Source organism: Meriones unguiculatus, chromosome 1 (assembly GCF_030254825.1).
Source record: "Meriones unguiculatus strain TT.TT164.6M chromosome 1, Bangor_MerUng_6.1, whole genome shotgun sequence".
In the NCBI taxonomy this organism is placed as follows: domain Eukaryota; kingdom Metazoa; phylum Chordata; class Mammalia; order Rodentia; family Muridae; genus Meriones; species Meriones unguiculatus.
In genome coordinates, this window is record NC_083349.1 from 1,273,356 (window position 1) to 1,299,509 (window position 26,154).

The window sequence follows — 26,154 nt, forward strand, 5'->3', positions numbered from 1 at the left end:
GGCTAGTACTTTGGAATATGAAACAAAAACTGACTTGTAAGAGTGTGTAGATGCTAAACTTTAGAGGAAGATAGTTTTATGTACTGACAGCTGTGACTCAGATTCCCTGTAGCTGTGGTTTCTGTTTACTTTGTATATATGCATGACTATGATAGGTGTTTTATAGACCGACTTTGGTATAATAGTGTTCATGGTTTAAACCCCTCCTCCCCATGGTATGATGTGATGATGTATGGTATGATGTGACGGTGCCTGATGAACAGTACTGAAGGAGTGGCACCTGAAGTTGGCCTCTGGTCTCTCCATGCACACACATGAGCATACATAGACACAAAGAACAGTGTAAGCAAGGCATGACGACACACTTGTAATCTGAGCATCAGAAAGGCTGAGGCAAGTGCATTATTTGAGGCTTTTTCAAAGAAAACAAAAATAGTATAGCTTCTGTAGATCCTGTCTCATAGTATGGCTCATATATGGCCAGGCATGATGATTTACCCCTTTAATCCCAGCACTTGGAAGGCAGACAGGTGGATCTCTGGCATTGGAGTTACAGCCAGTTGTGAGCTGCCATGTGAATGCTGGGTCCTCTGGAAGAGCAGCCATGCTCTTAACCTTTGAGCTCTCTCTCCAGTTCCCTGATTTTCCCCCTTCTTTATGCATATTTGTGTATGTTCTATGTGCATGTTTGTGTGTGTGTGTGTGATGTGTGTGTGCATCCATGTGTAGGCATGCATATGAAGGTAAGGGCAGCTTTGGGTGTTGTCCTCATCTTCTATCTTGTTTGAGACTGGGCCTTTTGAAAATCTGGAGGATTTTCCTGTCTCTGTTTCCACCTCCTGGATTACAGACACATACCACTTAGCCAACTTTTATGTGGGTTCTGGAATTCATACTCAAAGGCTCTCAATCTTATGCAGAAAACATTTTTTTTTTTTTCTTCTTGAGGCAGGGTTTTCTGGCTGTCCTGAACCTCACTTTGTAGTTCAGGCAGGCTGTAGACTCTGCCTGCTCTGTCTACTTCCTGAATGCTGGGTTAAAGTTGTAAGCCACCGCTGTCCAGCACAGAAAGCACTCTTACCCTGTCTCGCTAGCTACTGAGTCAGCAAGTCTAATCTTCTCACTGTTAAAAGAGCACACGAATGAGATCACAATACATTACTAAAATGAAAAAAACAAGGCACCAGTACTTGATATTTAAGGACATTAGTCTGGCAGCAATAACTGCCAGAGGTCATACATAACCTCTACTCCCAATTCAGGATGGTGGCAGGTGTTTCTTGGCTTCTATGACATTTACTGCTGCTTTCTGATTTCCTTGATCCAGTCCTGTGACTTGTTCTAACTAGAGAGAAGAGGTGAGGTAAGCTGTTAACACAGCCCTGAACACATGCATCTTGATGACTTGAATTTTTACTCGTAGCTTTACTTTATAGATAGATGCTCAGTCTTATATAATAGATATGCTAAATAAACATTTGATTTGTTTCAATATCTGTATATATTAGTAACTTCATAAGCTCTGACTTCCCTGTAGGATATTTGATGAACTAATTTATTTGCTAGTTCATTTGTTTTTGAGGCAGAGTCTCACTAAGCCCAGGCTGGCCTTGGACTCAGAGATTGGCCGGCCTCATGTGCCACTATACCTGGCTATTTATTTGGTGTTTTTAGACAGTGTCTCATATGGCACAGTCTGGACTTAAACTCTCCCATCCAAGTAGTGATCAGGATCAAAATAGCTCAGGTGTTTTAAGAGCCATGACTATAGATCGACATCAAACTCTTTATGTAGGAGAGGATGACTTTGAATTCTTGATTCTCCTGCATCTACCTCATGAATGTTGGGATGACAGGCATGTGCCATTCCACCCAATTTATGTGGTTCTAGTATCTAATGCATTCAAGGTCAGCACTCTACCAACTGAACTTACATCCTTAGCCCTAGTTAATGAATTAATTAATAAGTGCTAATAAAAGGGTCTGCTACAGTGCTATACAGCTATAGTTCCAGCTACTGGGGAGACTGAGGCAGGAGAATTTCTTGAACCTAGAAGTTTGGGGCTAACTTGGGCAACATAGTGAAACATATCTACAAAATAATAAAATAGCAGTCATTATGATTTATGTGCTAGCTAAGAGACTTTGGCACAGGGCTTCAGTGAAGGCAAGGCAAATACTCTTCCTCTTCTTTCTTTTTCTTCTTTCTTTTTCTGCTTCGTATTCTACTCTTTAGTTATACCTCTCATCCATGTTTTATTTTTATTTTTTGAGACAGAACCTTACCAGGTTAACCCACGATGCCCTTGAACTGGGAATCTTCTTGTCTCAGCCTCTCAAGTAGCTGAAATTATAGGATTGCACCATTAATTCTTGTGAAGTTTGCTTTTTCTTTTTCCTTTCCTTTTCTTTCCTTTCCTTTTCTTTTCTTTTCTTTCCTTTTCTTTTCTTTTCTTTTCTTTTCTCATCTTGTCTCTTCTCTTCTCTTCTCTTTTCTTTTCCCCTTCTTCCTTTCTTCCTTTTTTTTTTTTTTTTGAGACAGGGTCTCACTATGTAGCTCTAGGTAACCTGGAACTTACTATGTGGACTAGCCTAGCCTCAAACTCAGTCCTCCTGCCTCTGCTTCCTGAGTGCTGGGATCAAAGGTGTGTACTACCACACCCAGCTTTGTAAGAAATCTGCCCCCACCCCAAGACCATAGACAGCGTTTCTCTGTGAGGCCTTGTTTGTCCTGGACTCTCTTTGTTGACCAGGCTGGCCTCAAACTCACAGAGATCTGCCTGCCTCTGCCTCCCTACAGGCATGCACCACCACACCTGGTTTATAAGAGATCTTAATATAATAGTGTTAGTTATTAAGCTAAACACTGAGTTGACTGAATTTGAAAATACCTTAATTTTTCTTTACATTTCATTATAATTGTTATAGACACTAGATTTAGAAAGTAGCTAGGTAAATGGCTGAACTGACCTTGTCATGTCCATGTGTAACCAAACTTGGATTGTTTCTGATAAATAGTAACTATAGAAATCTGAAAGTGTATTAGTGTAAACACAACTGAAGCTTACTTATTTATAAAACATTTTAATAGATATGTGAGCACTTGTATGTGCTCAGTTATAACTTGGATTTTGTTTTCTTTAGAATTAGTCATTGGCTTTGTTAGCTAAGGTCTGACGTAAGTGCTTATTTGTCTTTTGGTTTGAGAAGGACCTTAGAGTTCATATTTTTTTTTTTTTTTTTGGCTCTTGGATAAATAATGTTTTTAAAGTAGAAGGCAGCATATTTGTATAGTCTTTATTCACAGTCTCTTCAAATTATGGTAAAAATCTGTGAAGGGTAGTGGAAATTTACCAGTGATATTTAAGTTGCTTCAAATGGTCTGGACTTGAAACTCAGTGCTGGAGAGTGCTTGCCAGCATGAGAGTTCCTGAGTTCAATGTGTAGAAGTACTGTAAAAGAAAAATAATCTCAAGAACTATATAGGCATGCAGGAAATCAAATCTAAGTTATTTAGTTTTGTTCACACTATCTGTGCTACCTTCACTTTTATGTGGAATTCAGGATAAACTCAGGCTGACAGGCTTGCATGGCAAGTGCTTTTACTCACTGTGCCCTCACACTGCCTCCCTGACCTTTTTGAGATAGCTTTGCTGTTTAGCCCAGGCTAGTCTAGAAAAGTATTTATGACATACTGGCCCGTGACTGACTAACATTCTCTCTCTATCTCTTTCTTTCTCTCTCTGTCTTGTGTGTGTGTGTGTGTGTGTGTGTGTTTCTTTATATGCACATATAAGCCAGAGGTCAATTAATGTCAGATGCCTTCCTCGGTTGCCTTACTGGGTTTCTCTGGAGCTCAGTGGTATAGCGAGGCTAGTTGGCTGGTGAGCTCCAGAGATCATTTGTGTCTGATCACCTTGTTTCCCCCAGTGCTGGAATTACAGGCACTCACCGTGGGGCTGTTTTTTGTTGTTGTTTATTTATTTGTTTGTTTTTTCCAGACAGGGTTTCTTTATGTAACCTAGGATATCCTGGAACTTTGTAGACCAGGCTGGGGTCAAACTCAGAGATCTACCTGCCTCTGCCTTCCCAGTGCTGGGATTAAAGGAGTGTGACACCATTCCCCAGCTTGGAATATGAACTCAGGCCTTCATGCTTTCATAGCAAGGACCTTATTGACTGAACCATGTTTCAAACCCTTGATACCCTAACTAGCCTCAGTCTCCTTGCACTGGGGTTAAAGGCATATATTACAATAGCTGGCCATGCTACTATATTTTCAGAAAATTAAGTTTGTTTTTCTTTGACTTGGTTTATGTTAACACAAATTATAGCATAGTTATTATAGTGGATCTGATATTAGTGCCATAGTGAGAAAGCTGTGGGCTGCTCAAAGTGTAGGCTTTCAAATCTGGGCTTGAATTTCAGAGTGCACTGTTTAATTAAGTCTGAGGGCTTGGACAACTGACTGTGTTTTAATTAATCTTTAAAGAGGAAATTGTATGTTTTATAGTGGGCTTTTCTTTTCCCTCCCTCTCTCCCTTTTTTCCTTCCTTCCTTCCTTCCTTCCTTCCTTCCTTCCTTCCTTCCTTCCTTCCTTCCTTCCTTCCTTCCCCTCTTTCTTTTGTTCTTTTTGAGATGGTGGTCTTAATATAACCATGGCAAATGCTCTCAAATATGTGCTGGGATTACAGGCTGGGAGTTATAATTCCAATATTTTTCTTGTTTTGGGGGACAGAGATTTATCTGTATACATTTAGAATGTGTGATGGTTTGAATAAGAATGGCCCCCTTAGGCTCATATATTTTAATGCTTGGATATTAGGGAGTGGCACTATTGGAGACTGATTAGAAGGCCTTATTGGAGGTAGTATGTCACTGAGGGTAGGCTTTGAGGTTTTAGGATCCCATGCCAGGCCCAGGCTGTTTCTTTTTCTGTCCCTGCTGCTTGAGGATCAGAATGTAAAAAGCTTTTAGCTCCAGGGCAATACCTGCCTGTGTGCTTGCTTGCTTTCATTCATTCATTCCATCATTCATTCTTCTATTTAATAACTTTACGGACTGATCCCAGCCCCCTCCCTCCTTTTCTCTCAGTTCTGCCCTCATGCTCCTCCTTCTTCTCAGAGAAAGCCCCTCCCTAAAGGGTCCCAGCCCACCCTGGCCACTCAGATCACAGCAGGACGAAGTGCACCTTCTCCCACTGAGGCCAGACAAAGCAGCCCAGCTAGGGGAAAGGGATCCAAAGACAGGCAACAGAGTCCACTGTTAGGGGACCCATATGATGACCAAGCTGCACATCTGCTACATCTCTTTGGTTGGTGGATCTTTGGTTGGGGGCTCTGTGAGCCGCCAAGGGCCCAGGTTAGTTTACTCTGTAGGTCTTCTCGTGGTGTCCATGACCTCTCTGGTTCTCTCAGGTGCTTCCCCCACCCTTTCACAAGACTCTCTGAGCTCTGTCTAATGTTTGGCTGTGGGTCTCAGCATCATTTTCCATCAGCTGCTGGATGAAGCTTCTCAGAAGACAGTTATGCTAGGCTCCTGTCTGCAAGCATAGTTGAGTATCATTAATAATGACAAGGTTTGGCTGTTTCCCATGGGGTGGGTCCCAAGTTGGGCCAGTTATTGGTTTACCATTTCCCCAGTCTCTGCTCCATCTTTATCCCAATATTTCCTGTAGACAGGGCAGACTTTGGGTTGAAGGTTCTATGGGTAGGCTGGCATCTCTCTCCACTGGAAGTCTCATCTGGCTGCAGGAGGTGGCACTTCAGGCTCCGTATCCCCTTTTTCTAGGGATCTCAGCCAGGGCCCCCCATAGATGCCTGGGGCCTCTGCTGCCCCAGAGATGCTCCCCACTGATTTCTGTTCTCTCTCCCAGGCCTCCCCTTCTTTTCCCCCTCCCCTCCCCTATCAATACCTGATCCCTACTTAGCAAATGTCCTTGTTGTATGGAGCATCTGTCTGGTGTATGCGCTGGAGTGGTATAGCTGGGTCTTGAGGTAGAGCTATTCCCAGTTTTCTGAGAAACCTCCAGATTGAGTTACAAAGTGGGTGTACAAGTTTGCACTCCTACCAGCAATGGAGGAGCATTCCTTTTGCTCCACATCCTCACTAGCATGTGTTATCATTCAATTTTTTTTTTTTGTCTTAGCCATTCTGAGGGGTGTAAGATGGAATATGAGTTGTTTTGATTTCCATTTTCCTGATGACTAAGGACGCTGGACATTTCTTTAAGGGCTTCTCAGCTATTGAAGATTCCTTTATTGAGAATTCTCAGTTTAGATCTATATCCCACTTTTTAATTGGGTTATTTGATTTGTTGGTATCTAACTTCTTGAGTTCTTTATATATTCTGGATATTAGCCCTCTGTCAGATGTAGGGTTAGTGAAGATCCTTTTACATTCTGTAGGCTGCTGTTTTGTTCTCTTGACAAGTGTCCTTTGCCTTACATTAGCTTTTCAGTTTCATGAGGTCCCATTTATTAATTGTTGATCTTAAAACCTGAGCTGTTGGTGTTCTGTTCAGGAAGTTGTCTCCTGTGCTAATGAGTTTAAAGCTCTTCCCCACTTTCTTTTCTAGTAGATTTTAGTGTATTAGGTTTTATGTTAAAGTCTTTGGTCTGCTTCGACTTAAATTGTACAAGATTTGCTACATTCATGGTGTCTCTTCGCAGCACAATAGAACAATGCCTACCACAAACTGACACGTGTGTTTTGTTCAACTGGACAACACTTAAAGACAGGTACAATCCAGCCCCAGGACTAGTTCAACCTGAATTTTGATACATACGAGAAGGGATATGCAAGGTCATGCAAAGTGATAATGACATTGATAATAAGGCTGATAGGTAGAGCTTATTCAACTCTAAGAATAAAGAGTTGGCTGGCTATGCATTCATTCATTCATTTAGTCATTTGTTGTTTTTCAAGACCAGGTTTCTCTGTGTGGCACTGGATGTCCTGGAACTCACTCTGTAGACGAGGCTGGCCTCAAACTCAGATCCTCCTGCCTCTGCCTCCCAAATCCTGGCTCCCTGCCTCAGCCTCAGTTTTCTTCGTAAATTTTTTCTTTCAGGTTTTTCTGTTGTGGAAGCTTACTAAGTAACACAATGGTTTATTTTTCACAATTAGTAGTGTTTGTCTAAGTTGATTTTCAGTTCTTATGATTATGATAGTTATTCCTACATGATGAGACTCTTGTTAAAAACTTTTAAATGTATACTTCTGGGTATATATTTATTTAGTGTCTGTGTGTAGTGTTGGAAATTGAACTCAATGGGCTTGCACATGCTAGGCAAATACTCTACCACTGTGCTACCCCCCAGCTCCACGATGAGAAAAAAAATTTTTTTTTGAGATCGGGCTGTCCTGCAACTCACTGTGTAGACCAGGTTAGCCTCAAACTCATAGAGCTGCCTTCTGAGCACTGAGCTTAAAAACCTGTCCCACCACACAATTTTATTTATTTATTTATTTTTGTATATAGCTGTTTTGATGCATGCATGTCTGTGTACCATGTTCATGCAGTACCCGCCGAGGCCAGAAGAGGGCGTTGAGTCCCCTGGGACTGAAATGGGCGATGGGAATAAAACTCACGACCTCTGAAAGAACAGCCAGTGCTCTTAACCACTGCGCTCCAGCCCCATGATGAGAATATTTTAAGTTCTTCCCATATTACCCTTTCCTTTTCAGTCTTCTGCCTTGAACACTTCTATACTCTCTCTTTGAATACTTTGTTTGTTTGTTTGTTTGTTTATTGGTGCTTGGGGTTCAGTGGTAATACATCCAGTAGTTTATTCAGATTAATATACATTTCTTATTCTTCTGGTCTGACCTTTATCCGCTTTTATTTTTTTTTCTAGAGATCAAAGTAGAGCTGAGGAAATGTTCCCCTCTCTCTTTTTAAGACAGGGTCTCATGTGACTCAGGATGTCTGCGTACTTCCTCTGTAGGTGAAAATGACTCTGGTCTTCCTGCCTCCACCTCCCCAGCGCTGAGATCACAGGTATATGCTGTTATGCCTGCCTTCAGTACCTTTGTTTTATCTTTCAGTTTTAGAGCAAGTGTGCGACTTTTTATTCATTAGACCACAGAAAGTTTCTACGTACAGAATATTGGCTCTGCCTTGGCAAGAGTGCAGAGAAGCTAGGTGTGGTGGCATATACCGTGCTCTTAACTCTGCGAGTCTGAGGCGCACCACAGAGTGGCAGGGCACTTGCTTCAAACAAAACCACAACGGCAACCAAATAAACACACAAACACCCCCTCACTGAGGGCCAGAGGCAAGTGGATTCTGTGCATTTCAGGCCAGCCCACACTACACTTATACACAAATAAAAAAAGAAAATGAAAAAAAAATTAAAGAAGTGTACAGAGATGAATTATAATTTCCAGGTCTTCTAATATATGATTCCTTCAGTCTGCTTATTTAGACTTAAAGAAGCAATACTAATTACTAAATTGCAGAGATTCCCTGAAAATAGTATCAGTGCAGGTGTGTAGTCCCAGGTACTCAAGAGGCTGAGGGAGGAGGATCACAAATTCAAATTCTGTTTGTGCTACAGAGTTTAGAGAGCTTGTCTCAAAAATGTGAACTAGGAACTGGAGATGCAGTTGAGGATAGAACACATGTCTAGCATTCCTGAGGTCTTAGGTTGCATCCCCATCAACACACTGTCATGTGTGCACACTCATATAACTGTAGTGAGAATTCTGGAATTTTGGTTTCTTTAAAAAACAGAAATATTATAAAAATATATTTTTAGCTGGGTGGTGGTGGTGGCGGCACTCGACTTTAATCCTGGCACTCGGGAGGCAGAGGCAGTTGGAACTCTGAGCTTGAGATCAGCCTAGTCTACAGAATGAGTACCAGGACAGCCAGGACTACACAGAGATTTTTTTTGAACCCCCACCCCAAAGAATATAGTTTTGTTTTCATCTCAGGTGTGGGGATGTGGGGCTGCTTCACAGCAGCTGACTATGATTTGCCTTGTGCAGAAAATGGTTTTGTCAGCTGTAGATAGTTTCTTCAACTGTGTAATATTTGGAAATCTGGGAACTTTTCACAGGGTATGTAGATGCTAGAGCTCCAATAGGTGGGGTCAATGGTTGTTGGTTGTTCAGGGCAGGGGCAGACTTGATTGTGGTTTGTTAGTAGTTGTGCTCCAAGAAGAACCAACAAGAAGAAATTAGATATCCTAACTGTGAAGATCAAGTCTTTTTTTTAAGATTTATTATTTATTATGTATACAATATTCTGTCTGCATGTATACCTGCATGCCAGCAGAGGGCACCAGATTTTATTACAGATGGTTGGGAGCCACCATGTGGGTTCTGGGAATTGAACTCAGGACCACTGGAAGAGCAGACAGTGCTCTTAACCTCTGAGCCATCTCTCCAGTGCCCAGAAACAAATCTTTTATACATAAAAGATTTTATTAATTTTTTCTTTTTAAAATTTATTTACTTTTTATTAATTACAGTTTATTCACTTTGTATGCCAGCTGGAGCCCCCTCCCTCCCTCTTCTCCCCCCATGTCCCTCCCCTACTCTACTGATAGGGGAGGTCCTCCTCCCCTTTCATCTGACCCTAGCTTATCAGATCTCATCAAGACTGGCTGCATTGTCTTCCTCAGTGGCCTGGTAAGGCTGAACCTCCCTCAAGGGGAGGTGATCAAACAGCAGGCCAACTGAGTTCATGTCAGAGACAGTCCCTGTTCCCATTACTAGGGATCCTACTTGAATACTGATCTGCCATGGGCTACATCTGTGCAGGGGTTCTAGGTTATCTCCATGTATGGTCCTTGGTTGGAGTATCAGTTTCAGAAAAGACCCCTGTGTCTAGTTTTTTTGGTTCTGTTGCTCTCCTTGTGGAGCTCTAGTCTTCTCCAGGTCTTTCTCTCTCCCCCTTCTTTCATAAGATTCCCTGCACTTTGCCCAAAGTTTGGCTATGAGTCTCAGCATCTGCTTTGATACCCTGCTGGGTAGTGTCTTGCAGAGGCCCTCTGTGATAAGCTCCTGTCCTGTTCCCTGTTTTTTCCCTCTTCCGATGTCCATCCCGTTTGCCTTTCTGAGTGAGGATTGAACATCTTACTCAGGGTCCTCCTTCTTGATTAGCTAAAAGATTTAAAGTTATGAAATAAGAACTAATGAGAGAAGAAAAGCATCAAAATACAAGCAGTAAATGTATAGAGATGTGCAAAAGCAGACTACCACAGCGTAGTCAGTATTACTTAGCAGCGGAATGCTTCTGAAAGGAAATTTGATCAGCACTTCCTACCAGGACATAAGCAGGAATTAAAAGAATGAGGGCTGGTGAGATGGTGGTGAGATGGTGGGCCTGACAGCATGGGTTAGAACCCTGGGACCCACATGTTGGAAGGTTGTCCTCTGACCTCCACACATCTTTGTAGTGTGTGTACATCCACACACAAATAAGTGTGATAATAAAGTACATTGTAAGTGGTCATCTGTTAATCTAATCATTCAGGACTTAATGTTTTAAGTATAGTTAACAATTACTGAGATTTATATAGGATAATATCCTGTGTGAAAGTAAATTTCCCTCCCCAATCTACTTATGAACACTCTACTACTGAGCTATATCCCAGCTCATGGCATTTTGTTTTGTTCTTTTTTTTTTTTTTTTGAGACAGAGTTTCTCTACCATATATAGCCTTTGCTGTCCTGGAACTCACTATGCAGACCAGACTGGCCTTGAACTCACAGAGATCCTCCTGCCCCTGCCTTCTGAATGCTGCAATTAAAGGTGTGCACTGCCATGCCCGGCCAAAACAAACAAACAAACAAACAAATCCTTTGCATTTAGAGACAGGGTCTTGCTGTGTAGCCCAGGCTGACTTCAAACTTGCAATTCTCATGCCTTAGCCTTTCATGCTGGAATTACAGATGTGCACTGCTGTGCCTGATTCAAGATAATTTAAAGATTTGTTTTTCAGATTTATTTACCTTATGTGTGTGAATATGCATGTATGTATGTTCGCCAGATGCATACCTGATGCTCTTGGAGGTCATAAGAGGGTGTTAGAGCTCCTAGAACTGGACAGGTGGTTGTAAGCTATTGTGTGGGTGCTGGGAATCAACCTCTGGTCCTCTGCAAGAACAAGTGTTCTTACCCACTGAACCATCTCTTCAGCTCTTAAGACAACTTCAGAAATCAAGGCCTAAATGAACTGGGAGCCTTGGCGTCAGTGGTAGAGCCTATGTTTAGCCTATAGGATGTTAGGGTTCAATCCTACAACCTAAATACATACTACAGTATTTAAAATAGGGTAGTTTTTGTAGAACCAGTAAAAATGTCAGTTGTAGGCCAGATGGAGTCATAAATGCCTGTAATCACAGCACTCCAGAAGCTGTCAGGCACAGCTTAAGTTCAAAGCCAGCCTGGGCTATATAGCAGGCCTCTGTTAAAAAACAAAAGAGAAAACAAAACAAAACAAAAGTTGTAAAAGGAAAGATAGATAGCTCAGTGCTTCTGCGTACTTTCTGTTGTTCCAGAGGGCTTGGGTTTAGTTCCCAGCACCCAGGCAGTGCCTCACTATTGTCTGTAATTCCATTTCCAGGGCACCTGACAGCCAGGCACAAAGCAGACCTGTGATACATGTGTATACACGCAGATAAAACACCCATATACATTTAAAAAAGTTGTAAAGACTATGAATAAACATGGAAAAGGTATTTGCAAGAGAATAATAATTTTTTTTAATATTTATTTCTTTATTTTACATATGAGTGCACTATTTGTGTGTATATCTGCATGACAGTAGAGTGCACCAGATCTTATTACAGATGGTTGTGAGCCATCATGTGGTTGCTGGGAATTGAACTCAGGACCTCTGGAAGAGCAGACAGTGCTCTTAACCTCTGAGCCATCTCTCCAGCCCGAGAAGAATATTTTTACAGTTTGGTTTTCTTCTTTCATCTTGAGTATTTGTCTGTCTGTCTGTCTATGTGTGTGTAGGCCAGAGACCAACCGCTAGTATTACTTCTTTTTTAAACTAACTTCCCTCCCTCCCTCCCTCCCTCCCTCCCTCCCTCCCTCCCTTCCTTCCTTCCTTCCTTCCTTCCTTGCTTCCTAGGATTTCTCTCTGTAACCCTGGATGTCCTGTAACTTACCATGTAGACCAGACTGACCTTTAACTCACAGAGATCACCTGCCTCAGCTTCCCAAATGCTGAGATTAAAGACATTGGTGTGCCCTTCCTGGTTCTAGTATTGTTTCCTGAAAGCCATATATGGTGATTTTTAGTGACAGGGCTTCTCATTGGGACCTGGGGCTAGTGAATCCCAGTGACCTGCCTGTCTCTACCTTCTCAGGGCTGGGATTGCCTGGCTTTTTTTGTTGTTGTTGTTGCTTAGATTTATTTATTTTTAATTATGTGTATGTGTTGCCGATGTTCTGAGTCTCCTGGAAGCTGGGGGAGCTGGAGCCTCCTGACATGGGTACTGAGGGCTCAGACTGAGCTCTTGTATAGCTCTTCCTACTCTGTCAGAGTAATGTGGCCTCTTGGCCTCTGAGCCAGCTCACAGCTGAGATGGATACAGTGTGTGTGTGTGTGTGTATAGCTGCTGGGGATCATACTCAGGTGTTCATGCTTGCATGGCATGCAGTTTACTGACTGAACCAACTTTCTGGCTCTAAAGGAGGCCTGAGAAAAAGACATCATCCCAACCCATGTCCACAGTTTTGTCAGTCTGTGTGGTCAGTCGATTAACAACTGTTGAAGTGCGTCTTTTTATTCAGACACTTGGCAAATGTGAAAGTCAGAGTATGCAAAGACAGTTATAATAGTTGACATGAAATTAAAATAAGAATACATACTCCTATTTTTAAAATTTTTTATTTGTATTTATTTATTAATTATACCACATTCTGCCTACATGTGTGTTCATTATAGATGGTTTTGAACCACCATGTAGTTGCTGGGAATTGAACTCAGGACGTTTGGAAGAACAGCCAGTGTTCTTAACCTCTGAGTCATCTCTCCAGCCACCCATATTCCTATATTTAAAGTTGTTACTTTTCAAATAAAAAGGAAATGGTAGTTGCTGTGCCTAAGTGATAGACTTCTTTAATGCTAAGTTCTGAAGCAGGAGAGTAACTAACAAGAGAACCAGTACTTCGGAACTGTCTCATGAGAGGTCAGGCTTAACCAGGCAGGGAGGCCATTCCCTATGCCTAGAGAACCAGGTCACTGCTAGTGAGTCTGTGTGAATAGGATTATTTTCTATAATCTTCAGAGTGCCTGGAGTAGATTTGGTTCTATAGTAAGGTCAGAGAAACATAGGTGCTAAATTTAGATTTTTATTTTTTATTTTTTTGAGGTATAGGTATATTCTCTTATTTTTGCCTTTATTTTTGGGGGGCATGGGGAAAAATGCTCGCTCTGGGTCTTCTTTCTTTAGCTGACTTCAGGTTTTCATACTGTCTGTAGCCTTTAGGAGCCTCAGTGTTCTGTAATGACTTATTTTCCCATACGTCTTTTCTGCTATACACACACACACACACACACACACACACACACACACACACACAATGGGGATGAAAAAGGGTTTGGGGGTAAAAAGGACTTTTGTGCTAGAGTTCTTAATAGCTTTGATTCCGAAAATAATAATTTTAAGTTGGCTTCATAGTGAGATAGTAAATTTGTTGTTCAATGTTTTTATGACATTGAGACATCCACTGCTTTTTCATTTATCTATCTGTCTATCTATCTATGTACTTATGTATTTTTGAAACAAGGTCTAATGGTAACTCAGTCTGGCCTTAAACTTGCAGTGTAGCTGAGGCTAGCCTGAAAGTGTTGATCCTCCTGCCTCGACCTCTCAGGTGCTGGGCCTACAGGTCTACGCCACTACTCCGTATATAACGTAATATATTTAATGCATTTGCTTGCTTGCTTGTTTTTGAGACAGTCTCATTTAGCCCAGGCTGACCTCACATTTGCTATGTGGTTTAGGATGACCTTGAACTTCTAGTTTTATTGCCTCCATCTCCTAAGTACTGAGATTAGAGCCATGTATCACTATGCCCATTTTATTTCTTGTTTTATAAATGTTGAAGCCAGACCAGGTGCCATGGTGTACCCCTATAAGCCCAGCAACTCAGGAATGCAGAGGCAGGTAGAACTCTGTGAGTTTGAGGCCAACTTGGTCTACAAAGTGAGTCCAGGACAGCCAAGGACTGAGAAGCCCTGTCTCTAAAAAACGAAATGTTGGTGGTGCACACCTTTCAGCATTTGGGAGGCAGAGGCAGCCAGATCTCTGTGAGTTCCAAGCCAGCCTGGTCTACATAGTAAATTCTATAAATGTTGTTTTTATTTCCTTAGATGATGCAATGAGATGAGAACCATATCCAAGCTTTACTAATACATGGCTTGGGCTAAGCCCAGAACAGTTCTAACTATCCCTAGGCCTGGACCAGGAAGTTTCTAGCCTCCGTACAACCTAATCTTCATGCCTCCAGCCTCTCTCTGCTAACATAGATTTGGAATGTTTACTGCTTTTCTAGTTCTTTCTGAACTCTGGCTGGCCTATTCAACTCAGCCGCTCTGTCTCAAAATCCCTCTCTAAGCTGACTTCAAACTGGCTTCTCTCCACTTCTCACTGAATTGCTTGGGAAAACTGCCTCTGAGCTGCAGGAGCTCAGCCACACTGCCCTGAATTGTACCTACTTCCGAACTCTACTGTGCTGTCGCTTAGAGCTCTCTTGCTCTCCCCCTGCACTGCTCTTAAGCACCTTCTCTTTCCTGTCTGCCCCTGTGAGAAATCTCTGACTCATATCTGACGTATCCTATCTCTGACTCATTCTGTCAAATCTTTCTCTGATTCACCATGTTGTCTGCCTCTCAATTAGACCTCATTGTTTGGGATTAAAGGTGTGTACTAAGGGTGTGTCTGTATTCCAGCGGGCTCACACGGACCTAGATCTTTGGATGTGATCCCTTGCCAGAGTAGCCACGCTGGATTAAAATTCTTCTAGAGTTTCCAGGCAGCCAGGGCTACAGATCTATCTTAACAGTGCCCCCCACCAAGAAAACAAAACAAAACAGGCAAACAAAACCAAAATACTCCAAGACAATAACAAAAATATCATGTTGAAAGTAATATGGACCTATTTTTAGACATGAATAGCATAAGGATTTTGCTTTTTTGAGACAGGGTTTTATAGTATAGGCTGGCCTAAAACTCACTACTTAATTTAAGACTGCCTTTGAACTCTTGCTCTTACTGCCCCCAACTCGCTAATCTCCCAAATGCTGGCATTAAAGAATGTGCTATCTCATCCATATCTAATGTGAGGACTGAACTAAAACTGAGCTGGGTGTAATGGTGCACGCCTTTACTACCAGCACCTGGGAGGCAGAGGCAGGTGGATCTGTGTGAGTTTAAGGCCAGTCTAGCCTACAGAGTTCCAGGACAGCCACGGCTACATAATAAGACTGTCTTAAAAAAAATCCCACAAAACTAAAACTGTGATAACCTTATATTTGAGTGGGCATGGTCTCTGTGGAGCTGTGGCTGACAGAGAACTCAGGAGATCTGCTTGCCTCTCCAGTGCTGGGGCTAAAGGTATGCACAACTGTGCCCAGCAATTTTTTTTTTCCGTAAGACAAGGTCTTGTATAACTTAGGGTGTGATCTTGTGGGCCTCCTCTCTTAGCCTCTTGTGGGCCTCCTCTCTTAGCCTCTTGTGGGCCTCCTCTCTTAGCCTCCCAAGTGCCAGGGCTACGTTGCGCACACTGTTGGTCCATTTCTCCCTTCTTCTGACCTCATCTTTTCTCTATTTCCTGCCTTAAAAGCTAGGACATTAGTCGTTTTCAGGATGGGTTTTTAGACACAGTGATTAATCTACCATACTTATTTATTAATTATAGTAAGATCATTTCTATTCCATCTAATGCTATTTTAATTCCTCCCCCCCCCCCTTTTTTTGAGAAAGAGTCTTTTATTTTTAAATTTTGTGTGCATGAGTGTTTGGCTTACATGTATGTGGTGCCCCCTGTGTCCCTTATACCCAGGGAGGCCAGAAAAGGATGTGAGATCTCCTGGAACAGAGCTATAGATGGTTGTGAGCCACTGAAGATGGGTGCTGGAAACTGAATCCAGGTCCTTTGCAATAGTAGCAAGTGCTTTCATCTGATGAGCCATCTCTTTAGCCCCATTTTTCAGACAGGATCTTATTATGAAGTTCTGGCTGACCTAATATTTAGAAGTCATGACGTAATTCAGGCTGGCCTTCAACTTACATAGATCCTCCTGTCTCTGCCTACCAATCAATGTGATTATAGGCATTGACTATTCCAACCAGCTAATTTAAAAATTTTTTTAACTAACTAAAAAAAATTTGTTGCTTATTTTTCATTTATGCTTATTTTGTTTAATTTTTATAGGTATTGATGGTGTAATGATCATTAAAATAATTTAATTTTATCAAACACCTTTTTTTTGTTGTTGTTTTTTTCAGACAGGGTTTGTCTATGTACCCCTGGCTGTCCTGGAACTCACTTTGTAGTCCAGGCTGGCCTTGAATTTAGAGATCCACCTACCTCTGACTCCTGAGCATTGGGATTAAAGGTGTGTGCCACCACCACCTGGCTTTTGTTAAACATTTTAAAAATTACATTTTTATGTATTTGGTGTGTATGCTCATGGGTGTGTGTGTGCATGTGGATATTAGGGGACAACTTCTGGGAGTTGGTTTTCTCTTTTTACCATCTGGGTCCTGGGAATCAAGCTGAAGTGGGCAGATACTGAAACAAGCACCTTTTTTCACTTAGCTGTCTCATGGTCCTGTTTGGGTTTATGGGAGAGTCTCATGTAGCTGAGATTAACTTTGAACTTAGCTGTCTCATGGTCCTGTTTGGGTTTATGGGAGAGTCTCATGTAGCTGAGATTAACTTTGAACTCATGTTCTTCTTGCTTCTGCTTTTTCAGTGCTAGAATTGCATACAAACACTACTATGCCCAGGTGAAGGGTATTCTCTCTCTTTTTCTCTCTTAATTTTAAAGACAGGGTTTCAGTATGTAGTATGAACTCATACCCAAGTTGGCTTTAAACTCACCTGTAGTCTCTTAAGTGCTGGATTAAAGGCATGCTCCACATGACCTGCTCCATGTTCTCTGTGTTTATGAAAAAGAATACTTGGGAAGAGGGTCTGAATTTATATGAGACTACAGAAGACATACTTTGGATCAATAAAAAGGAATAGACTTTGGTAGTAATAAGTGATGACAGAAATGGAGATGGCCTTGTGAAAAGCACTAAGTGACTGGCCTCTTGGAAGCTCTAAGCAGGGCGGGTGTCAGCGATGGGAAGCCTTCGTTGTAACAGGGAGCACAGAGAGAGGCGGGCAAGCCCTCGTGTACACTTTCCAGGCATTGTGCTACTGCCCTCCCTCCCCACCATGGTGTTTATCCACAGTCTCCATGCTCTGACTTTGCTGCTTTCTCCCTCTGTAGCCCGGGCTGGCCTTGAACTTGTAGCAGTTCTGCCTCAGACTTCCAAGTGCTAGGACTTGAGCCAGCAGGCTGGCTCTAGCAGGTGTAGTCCTTGGCTTCCCAGGAGCTGCATGTACACTTGTGTTGTAAAGTTCTTTCTTGTGCAGCTCCCTGCCTATTCTTTTTTTTTTAACTTTTTAAAAATTTTTTATTAATTACACTTTATTCATTCTGCATCCCCCCATAAGCTCCTCCTTCCTCCCCTCCCGATCCCACCCTCCCTCCCCTTTCTGCATGCATGCCCCTCCCCAAGTCCACTGATAGGGGAGGTTCTCCTCTCCTTTCTGATCTTAGTCTATCAGTTCTCATTCTTGAGAAGCAGTTCCGTGTGGTTATGGACAGGAGCCCCTCTTGATAGCTGCTTGTTCTCAGAAGTCACTTCCCACTTTTGCTTTGAAAGCTGTCATCTATATTTTTCCAGCAGTACATTAGCAATAATGAAGTGGAGGATTTTCCATTTAAAAAATTCCTTATTTTTTTGTTTGGTTAACATACTTGTAGGGTGGGTGCTTACTTCCAGCCTGATGATTGACTTTAAATAAGGAAACATTTATAATTTAAACTTTAGAAAGATGTCTAACACAAAACTGATGGCCTGCCATTTGGTTTCCTCTACCTCCTCGTCAGGAGGCAGGAACGGAGATGGTTTTCATTGGTACGAGATTGGGTTGAATACCTTTGAGTGGGTCTTTGACCAAATGTTCAGCTTCTTTTCCTAATAATCAGGCTTAACTTCCTAACCTTACCTCTTTTGTTTTCTTGCAGTAAAAAGAGCCAAATTCCAGGGTTCACCAGGTAAGTCTGGCCCTCTCTTACTGTTACCTTTCATCTTTCATGTTTGCTGTGCTTTAAAGCAGTCTTAAAAATATTTTATTTTGTGTGAGTGTGAAGGTCTGCGTGTGCAGCACTATAAAGAGGCCAGAAGTGGGTGTCATTTCCCCTGACTGGAGTTAGAGGTGGCTGTAAACTGCCCATGTGGGTGCTAGGATCTGAACCGTAGCCCTTTGCAAAGATAGCAAGTGCATTTAAGCACTGAACCATCTCTCTATCTCCCTTAGAGCAATCTTAAAGCGGGGGGGGGGGCACAGGATTGCTCAAAGAAAAAGCATTTGCTATTCAAGTCTGATGACCTAAGGAGATTCAACTTGGGAGATTCCATTCTCTACATTTCTACCTTGTGATTTTCAGAGAATGAATTCAGGTTGTGTTAGGTACCTCTGCCTGCTGAGCCATCTCACTGGCCCTTCAAAAACAACCTTAAAACAGAATCATTAATTATAAAATGGACATGGGTATACATTTCTATAATCCTAGTGCTTGGGAGGCTGGTGCAGGAGGATTGCTTGTCCAGATCAGCCTCAGCTACATACAGAGACCCAAGCTCATAAAAAAAAAAAAAATCAATGATTTCATTTAGTTTACTACTTACAGTAATTGCTTTAATTCAATAAGTTAATTCATGAAATTATTACTCCATTGCTGTAGAACATTTTACTCTGTTTACCTGCATTTTTATTTATATTTATCTACAAAAGTTTATCCTTTCTCTCTTGCCAACCCAATTATACTTCTCTAAAGTAATTATTTAGAAGTTTTTGTATACCTTTCCAGATTTTTTCCATGCTTGTAGCCATAATGGAAGACACACACATCTGTGTCCAACGTGCTTAATTGCCTCAGTAATACATCATACAAATCCTTTTATATTTGTGTATATCAGATATTATTGTAAAGGTACTGTGTAGATTTTGTTATATCCAAGGTCAATATGGATAAATATGTTACTTTGGGTGTCTTGCTATTATAAATAATGAATTTTGTTATGTATTTATGATTGTCCAATTTTTTAAATGTATCTATATGCTAGAGTTTAAAAATACAATTACTGTGTCACAGTTATGTATTTTTGAAGTATTTGGTGTTGCTGGAAATGGCTCTTAGTTTGAAGAGGTTTAAAGGATGCTTTGGTGTTAGCAGTTGGTTTTCTGGATTTTGTTTGTGCTAAGCACACCTTTACTACACCATTACATTCTATTTATTTTCTATGTGTATGTGCCGATGGCATGCTCATGCCATAGTATGTGTGTAGAGCACTTTTGGCAGCCAGTTCTGATCTTTGCCCATATGGCTTCTAGGAATCAAATTTAGGATTGAGGTTGCCAGTCTTGGTGGCAGGCACTCTTGCCTACTAAGTCATCTTGCTGGCCTTTAAATTTATTTTTAATTAAAAAAATCTTTTGAGATGGGTCTCACATAGCCCAGGGTAGCCTTGAAGTAGCTATATGACTAAGGATGACTTTGAACTTCGGAACACCTTGTCTTCTCCATAGTGCTGGGATTATTCTAGGTATGTGGTGCTAAGAAGTCAAACCTGGGCCTTATATATCCAAGGCAAGTACTTTACTAATACCCCTTTAAACAGGGTGTCACTTTGTAGTGGAAGCTGACCTGAAAGTTGCTATGTGGCCTAGGATAGATTTTATTTTTCAGTAATCCTGCCTTGGCCTCCGAGTGCTGCGATTACAAACATGAGCCGCCATGTGGCTAGATTATACTGAGATGAAAAACTATGTGAATTTAAAAAAAATTAGCCAGGTGTGGTGGTATATATCTTTAATTCCACCACTTGGAGGTAGAGGCGTGAGAATCTGAGTTTAAGGTCAGCATGGTTTGCACATCCAGTTCCAAGACAGCCAGGACTACAGAGAAAGACTCTGTTTCTAAAAGAAAAAAAAAAAAGATTATTTGTAGCATCCATGTATGTGCATGTGTGTGAAACTGTGCATGTTTGTACACATGTGTGCATGGAGGCCAGATGTGATCTTGGATCTCTTTCTCAATTGCTTTCGGCTTCAGTTTTTTCAGACTGGCTGTCTCAGTGAACCTGGACCTTCCGAGTTGTCTGCATTAGATAGTCAGCAAGCCCCTAGGGTCTTCCTGTTTCTAGTTTCCAAGTGCTAGGATTACAAGTGTGTACCACCAAGCCTGGAAAAAGATTTGAGTTTTGTTTTCTAGTACTGAGAATTGAATCTGAGACTGCACATAGGAGGAAGATGCTCTGCCGCCTAGCCCTTTCCCCAGTTTAAGATCTGTGAAACAAGATGTGGTTCAGGATGTGTGAGACCGTCTAGAGCTGGGTTCTAGACATGTTAACCTTCTGCTCCTTTCATGAGGGTGCTAGGGATATGAACTCAGGTCCTCATGCTGCTGCAATAAGCATCTTACCCACTGAGCCATGTCCCCAGTTCTTTTTGTTTCTGCTTTGGGGATAGCTTTGCTTTGTCGCCTAGGCTGGCCTGAAATCTCGCCCCTCACCTGGCTAAAGATGCACCTGGACAGTGTATCTTCTGATGGGCTGTGTGGCAGCACTCATTTTCTCACACTGTCTAACACTGGGCCGTTGTTTGAAGCAGTATTTGGCAATTTGGTGAGTTAACATGATAGCTTATATTTTTGCTTTTATGAAATGATTTTCATAATACAAAAAGTAAACCTCAGGCCACATACGGTTGTCCACACTTGTAATCCTACTACTGAGTAGGCTGAGGCAGGAGAATCTTGCATTCAAAGTCAGCAGAGTGAATTTTGAGACAGCCTGGACTGCACAGTCGATTCAGAACACTTGCAGAGTTTGAGTTTCAGGTTACTCCCTTTGTTTTCTGCTCAGTTTATCTTTTTAGAGAATTTTTTTCAACTTTATGATAATGTTTCTTTTCATGTAAACTGTAGATCAAGCTTGAAATTCATTTTTTTATGACAATTTCCCCTTCGATTTATGTCCCTTATCAAGGGGGCTCTGCAGCTGTTACCTCTATCTGTATTTTATTTTATATATATATATATTTTTTTTTTTTTTTTTTTGAGAGAGAGAAAGAATCAAGAGTTCAAGGCTGGCCTTGAACTTGCTGTGTAGCTGAGGGTGGCCTTAAACTCCCGATTTACCTCTGCCTCCTAAGTGGTCCTGGGATTATGGATATTCATCACCAGATCTTTCTCTCCCAAATATGTGTCTTAAAATTTGAAGTAGGTTATGTACTTGAAATTAAGGTATAGTTTTATCACTTTTTGCAATTCTGTAATGCCTTGATTGTACATTAGGTACAGTTTTTTAATAATTAATTTATTTTTATTTTATGTACATTGGTGTTTTGCATGTGTGAGGGTGTTGGATTTCCCCGGAACAGGATTTACAAACAGGTGTGAGCTACCATGTGGGTGCTGGGAGTTGAACATGGGACTTCTGGAAGAGAAGCCAGTGCTCTTAACTGCTGAGCCATCTCTCCAGCCCATAGCCTTATTTATTTATTTAATTTTTGACACAGGGTTTCTCTGTGTAGCCCTGGATGTTCTAGACTCACTCTGTGGACCAGGCTGGCCTCAAACTCACAGAGATCCACCTGCCTCTGCCTCCTGAGTGCTGGGTTAAAGGTGTATGCATTACCATGCCTGACTGTAGCTTCAGTTTTAATTGCACATTAAATACTTTAATTTGATATTTCTTAATTCCATCTATCTTTTTGACATTTTATACATATGGGTGTTTTGCCTCTCTGTGTGTCTGTGTACCACATGTGTGCCTGGTGCCCGTGGAACCAAGAAGAGGGTGTCAGGGCTCCTGAAACTCTCCCTTTTGAAGAGCAGCCACTGTTCTTGAGTAGAGCTATCTCTCTAGTCTTTGTTATTACTTAATTTTAAGGGCTTTTTGAAATTGGATAATAACCTGAATACTATTAACATCTCTGTTTTGCAATTTTTCAAAGATAAGTTTAACACATACGTGACCCTGAAAGTCCAGAATGTGAAGAGCACAACTGTAGCAGTCCGTGGTGACCAGCCCTCCTGGGAACAAGATTTCATGTTGTAAGCATTTTGTCGAAGTGTTTGTCTACACGTCCTATAGTCATAATAAGTCGGTGATGTCTGTGTGGGCCAGTGATGTGTTAATGTGCCAACAGCGCTATGTATTGTCTTAGTCTGTAGGTGGAGGCAGGGAGGCTTGTAGTAGTGGTGAGGTCCATTGCAGTTTTCGCCTTTCATGGATTCGTCATTTATTCTTGGAGATGAATGAGGGATGTGAGTACCCCTGTGGTAACTTAGTAGGCAGAGGTGCTACCTTCTCAGATTTTCCTCCCAGACCAGAATTCAGATGCAGTACAGTATACTTAGCATAATATCAAATGTAACTTTGTCTTTGGTCCTCAAAGACACTCTGTGGAAATGTGGTTATGTGCGTTCCAGACTGTGTGCGTACCTAAATAATTTCCTTAGAGCACGGCTTCTCAAACCTTTTCCATTCCATTTTCCCTGAAAAAAAAAAAATTTTGTTTTGTCATGTTTTTTTGAGACAGGGTTTCCCTGTGTAGCCTTGGCTGTCCTGGACTCACTCTGTAGACCAGGCTGGCCTTGAACTCACAGAGATCCACCTGCTTCTACCTCCCTGAGTGCTGGGATTACTTGTGTGAGCCACTATGCCCAGCAGTACACTGAAAAATTTTTGATTGAGTTTGGGTATATAGGTATATAAAATAGTTGTATAAATCAAGCATTTACATTAATGAATACATTTAACTTTTTAGGGCTTAGGATATAGCTCAGTTGGTAAGGTACTTGCTTAATATGCTGGAGGCCTTGGGTTTCAGCCCCTAGTACCCCATCTCCACCAAAAGTGTTTTCTCTTGGACTAGGGATGTAACTTAGTGGTAAAACCCTACGTTCAGTTCTCAGCACTGAAAAAAAAATTAGAAATTAAGCTAAAATAAAATCTCACACAATTCTTTGTAGATGAAAGCAGGCTGTATACTAACGAGTTGGGTGTGCCTACTTACTTTTTAATGGAACTCTTCTTAAGCCACAGGGATCCTCAAAGTAAAACATCTGAGCATGATACTGTGCGAAGATAGAACTTCCTTGTTTCCATGGAGAAGGATGGCATGACTAACCCATTACAATGTATAGGAAAACCTGTACATGTGTACAATCTAGACAAGATGTTCCGGCCACACTCTGGCTTTGGTGTACGGTGGTGTGTGCGTACGGAGCTGCAGGGAAATCCGTGCTGCAGCACAGGCCAGCACTGCCGGAAGCACCTGATTTTGAGTTAGTGTCCAGCATCATGTGTTTGGAAACCTCTTACTGTTTTTGTGACCTCAGATCCAGTTATGAGCCACTGCATAGTGTGGTAACTGGAGGTCTAAGCAGCTGTGCCTTTAGAACTGCGGTTCTTAACATGTGGGCCACGAAACCACCTTTCACAGGGTGTGTAAGACCATTGGAAAACACAGATGTTTACGTTATAATTCATAACAGTAGCAAAATTATAGTTATAAAGTAGCAGTGAAATAATTTACGGTGTGAAAGGGTGGCAGCACGGGGAAGGCTGGGAACCACTGACTAGAAGATGAACATTCTCTCCTTATAATTCTTCTGTCTTGGCAGCGTTCTAAGCCTCATGTGTTCCCCCTGAGAGCGGTAGTGAGATAAGAATGAGGTTACCGGTTCCCTTCTACACATAAGGAATGTGCACAGCCGACTATTAATGGCGTGTACAAGCCTCCTCCCACAGTAGCTGTACCACAGGTGCTGTGTCAGTCCAGGCTTCCCATTCTCTCAGTCAGTCCTGACTGTCCTGTAATAATTCCTCCACTAGAACACTCCCTGCTGTATAAAAAACTCCCATCTTCTGCTGTCTGTCCTCAGTAAAGCTAGCTGTATTCTTGTGTGCTTATTTTCCAATTGACCAGAGCGTTTCTTTGACCCTTGCTGTGATTTGTGTGAATTTTTGTCTGTGTGAATTTTGTTTTTTTTTGAGACAGGGTTTATCTTTATAGCCCTGGCTGTCCTGGATTCACTCTGTAGACCAGGCTGGCCTTTAACTCAGAAGTCCACCTGTTCTGCCTCCCGAGTGCTGGGATTAAAGGTGTCTACCATCACTACCTGGCTTTTTTTTTCACATTTATACATAAGCTTTGTTCGTTGTTTTCTTTTTTTCTCTTATTCCTGTCTTTTTTGTTACTGGAAGCTCCATTACTGATATGACTTCCCTTTTTATTTTCTCTTTTAAAAGCCTCTTCCTCCTCAATGTACTTTGTTGCTCTAACTGGTATAGATTTTGGTTTTTCTCAAAATGTTATTATACTGCAGTATGTATGTATATATGTATGTATGTATGTATGTATGAGTGCATTTGCAACTAGGGCTGGTATAGCCCAGGCTAGCCTCAAGTTTACTACATTGCTGAGCATGACCTCTAGTCTTTATGAGACCCCGTATTTGCTGTGTGTGTGTGTGTGTTCAGACATTGTAGCCTATGGTTACCTGGAACTTAATACAAGGAGAATGGTCTCTAAATTGTAAGAATCCTGCCTCAGTTGCCCAAGTGCTAGAATTAACGAGCATGCTTCACTATGGCTGGCTCATGTTATATAAACATATATATGTATATATATATGTATATATATGTTTCTGTATCTCATTTGCAGCACTAAATTGCTCACTTTTTTTTAAGATTTATTTATTTTATGTGTATGAGTTCTCTGAATACATACCTGCAGGCCAGAAGAGAGGGCCAGATCTCATTACAGATGGTTGTGGGACACCATGTAGTTGCTGGGAAATGAACTCAGGACCTCTGGAGTAGCCTTGATTGAGTTAATTGTCTCTGGGTTCTAGGATAAGCATAGAGTTATGACTTCTTGGTTGTATGTTCTAAGCATCTGTACATGAGAGGAGAGGATCCACAGAGAAGAGAAATCTGTGAAGAACAGATTTTCTTCTTTCTTTGTTATGTGAAACAGACTTTGGGCTCTTTATTTTATCTGGTAGCTTGAAATGCAATTTGGGAGTTGCATTGGGACTAATATGTATGCATACCCAAGAAAATTTTCCATTTTTGATTTAAATGAGAGACACTTTACATAGATTTTCAGATGCTGGGTGTACTTTCAAAGTCTGGTTCACTAGGCTGAACAAAAACTACATGACAAAAAGCTCAGTGTCCCCACTGTGAGCATCCTAAGTTAATGAGTGGGTTAGTGGCTTTGGTTACTTTTCCAGATACTTTGGAAGATTTCTGGAGACAAGACCTAAGCCTGATGTTAAGTGTCTCCCCCAAGGTACCAATTATATATAAATGCTTGGAAAATTTTAACTGAAAAGTGAATGAGCTCAGCAGCATCCTCTGTGCTCTACTGTAGTTGGAAAAGGAATACCGTCTCTTTGCTTTGTTTGCTTGCAGCGTAGTTGGCATGTTTTCTGTGGCTGTAAGTCCACACTCCAGACTAGTGCACTGAGACTAGTGCACTTATCTTACAGGACAACAGAGAGGCCAACCTTTCTCTAAGGCACACACTTAGCACTTCCTATGATAAGTAGTAGCTCATATTTTTCTGGATAGCGTCTTCCTGTTTTTCTTAAATTGTTTTTTACCTGGCCTTTCTCTCCAAATCACCGTGTTTTTCAACAAAAGCTTTCTCGAGAATGTTTTTAACACTAATGCAATGCATTTTGGTTTTACCCTAACGTTGTGGTTGTGCTTGTGATAGCCCACACTCTGTTTATTTATGCCTTTTCACTGCTGGAGATTGAACCTGGGGTCTCACACATGGTAGTCCCAGCCTCCGTTCAAATCTACGTGTTCCCA

The 26,154-nt window shown here is 41.5% G+C and overlaps 1 protein-coding gene across 7 annotated transcripts in view; it reads left to right on the top strand.

The window, feature by feature from the left end:
• The window catches only part of Unc13b (unc-13 homolog B), a 209,801-nt gene that overhangs the window by 17,417 nt on the left and 166,230 nt on the right, over positions 1–26,154 (top strand). For all 7 annotated transcript variants that reach the window (XM_060378463.1, XM_060378471.1, XM_060378444.1 and 4 more), the window contains exons 2-3: positions 18,282–18,311; positions 22,277–22,376. In XM_060378463.1, coding sequence (XP_060234446.1) covers positions 18,282–18,311; positions 22,277–22,376 — 130 coding nt within the window. The remainder of the gene's footprint in view (positions 1–18,281; positions 18,312–22,276; positions 22,377–26,154) is intronic.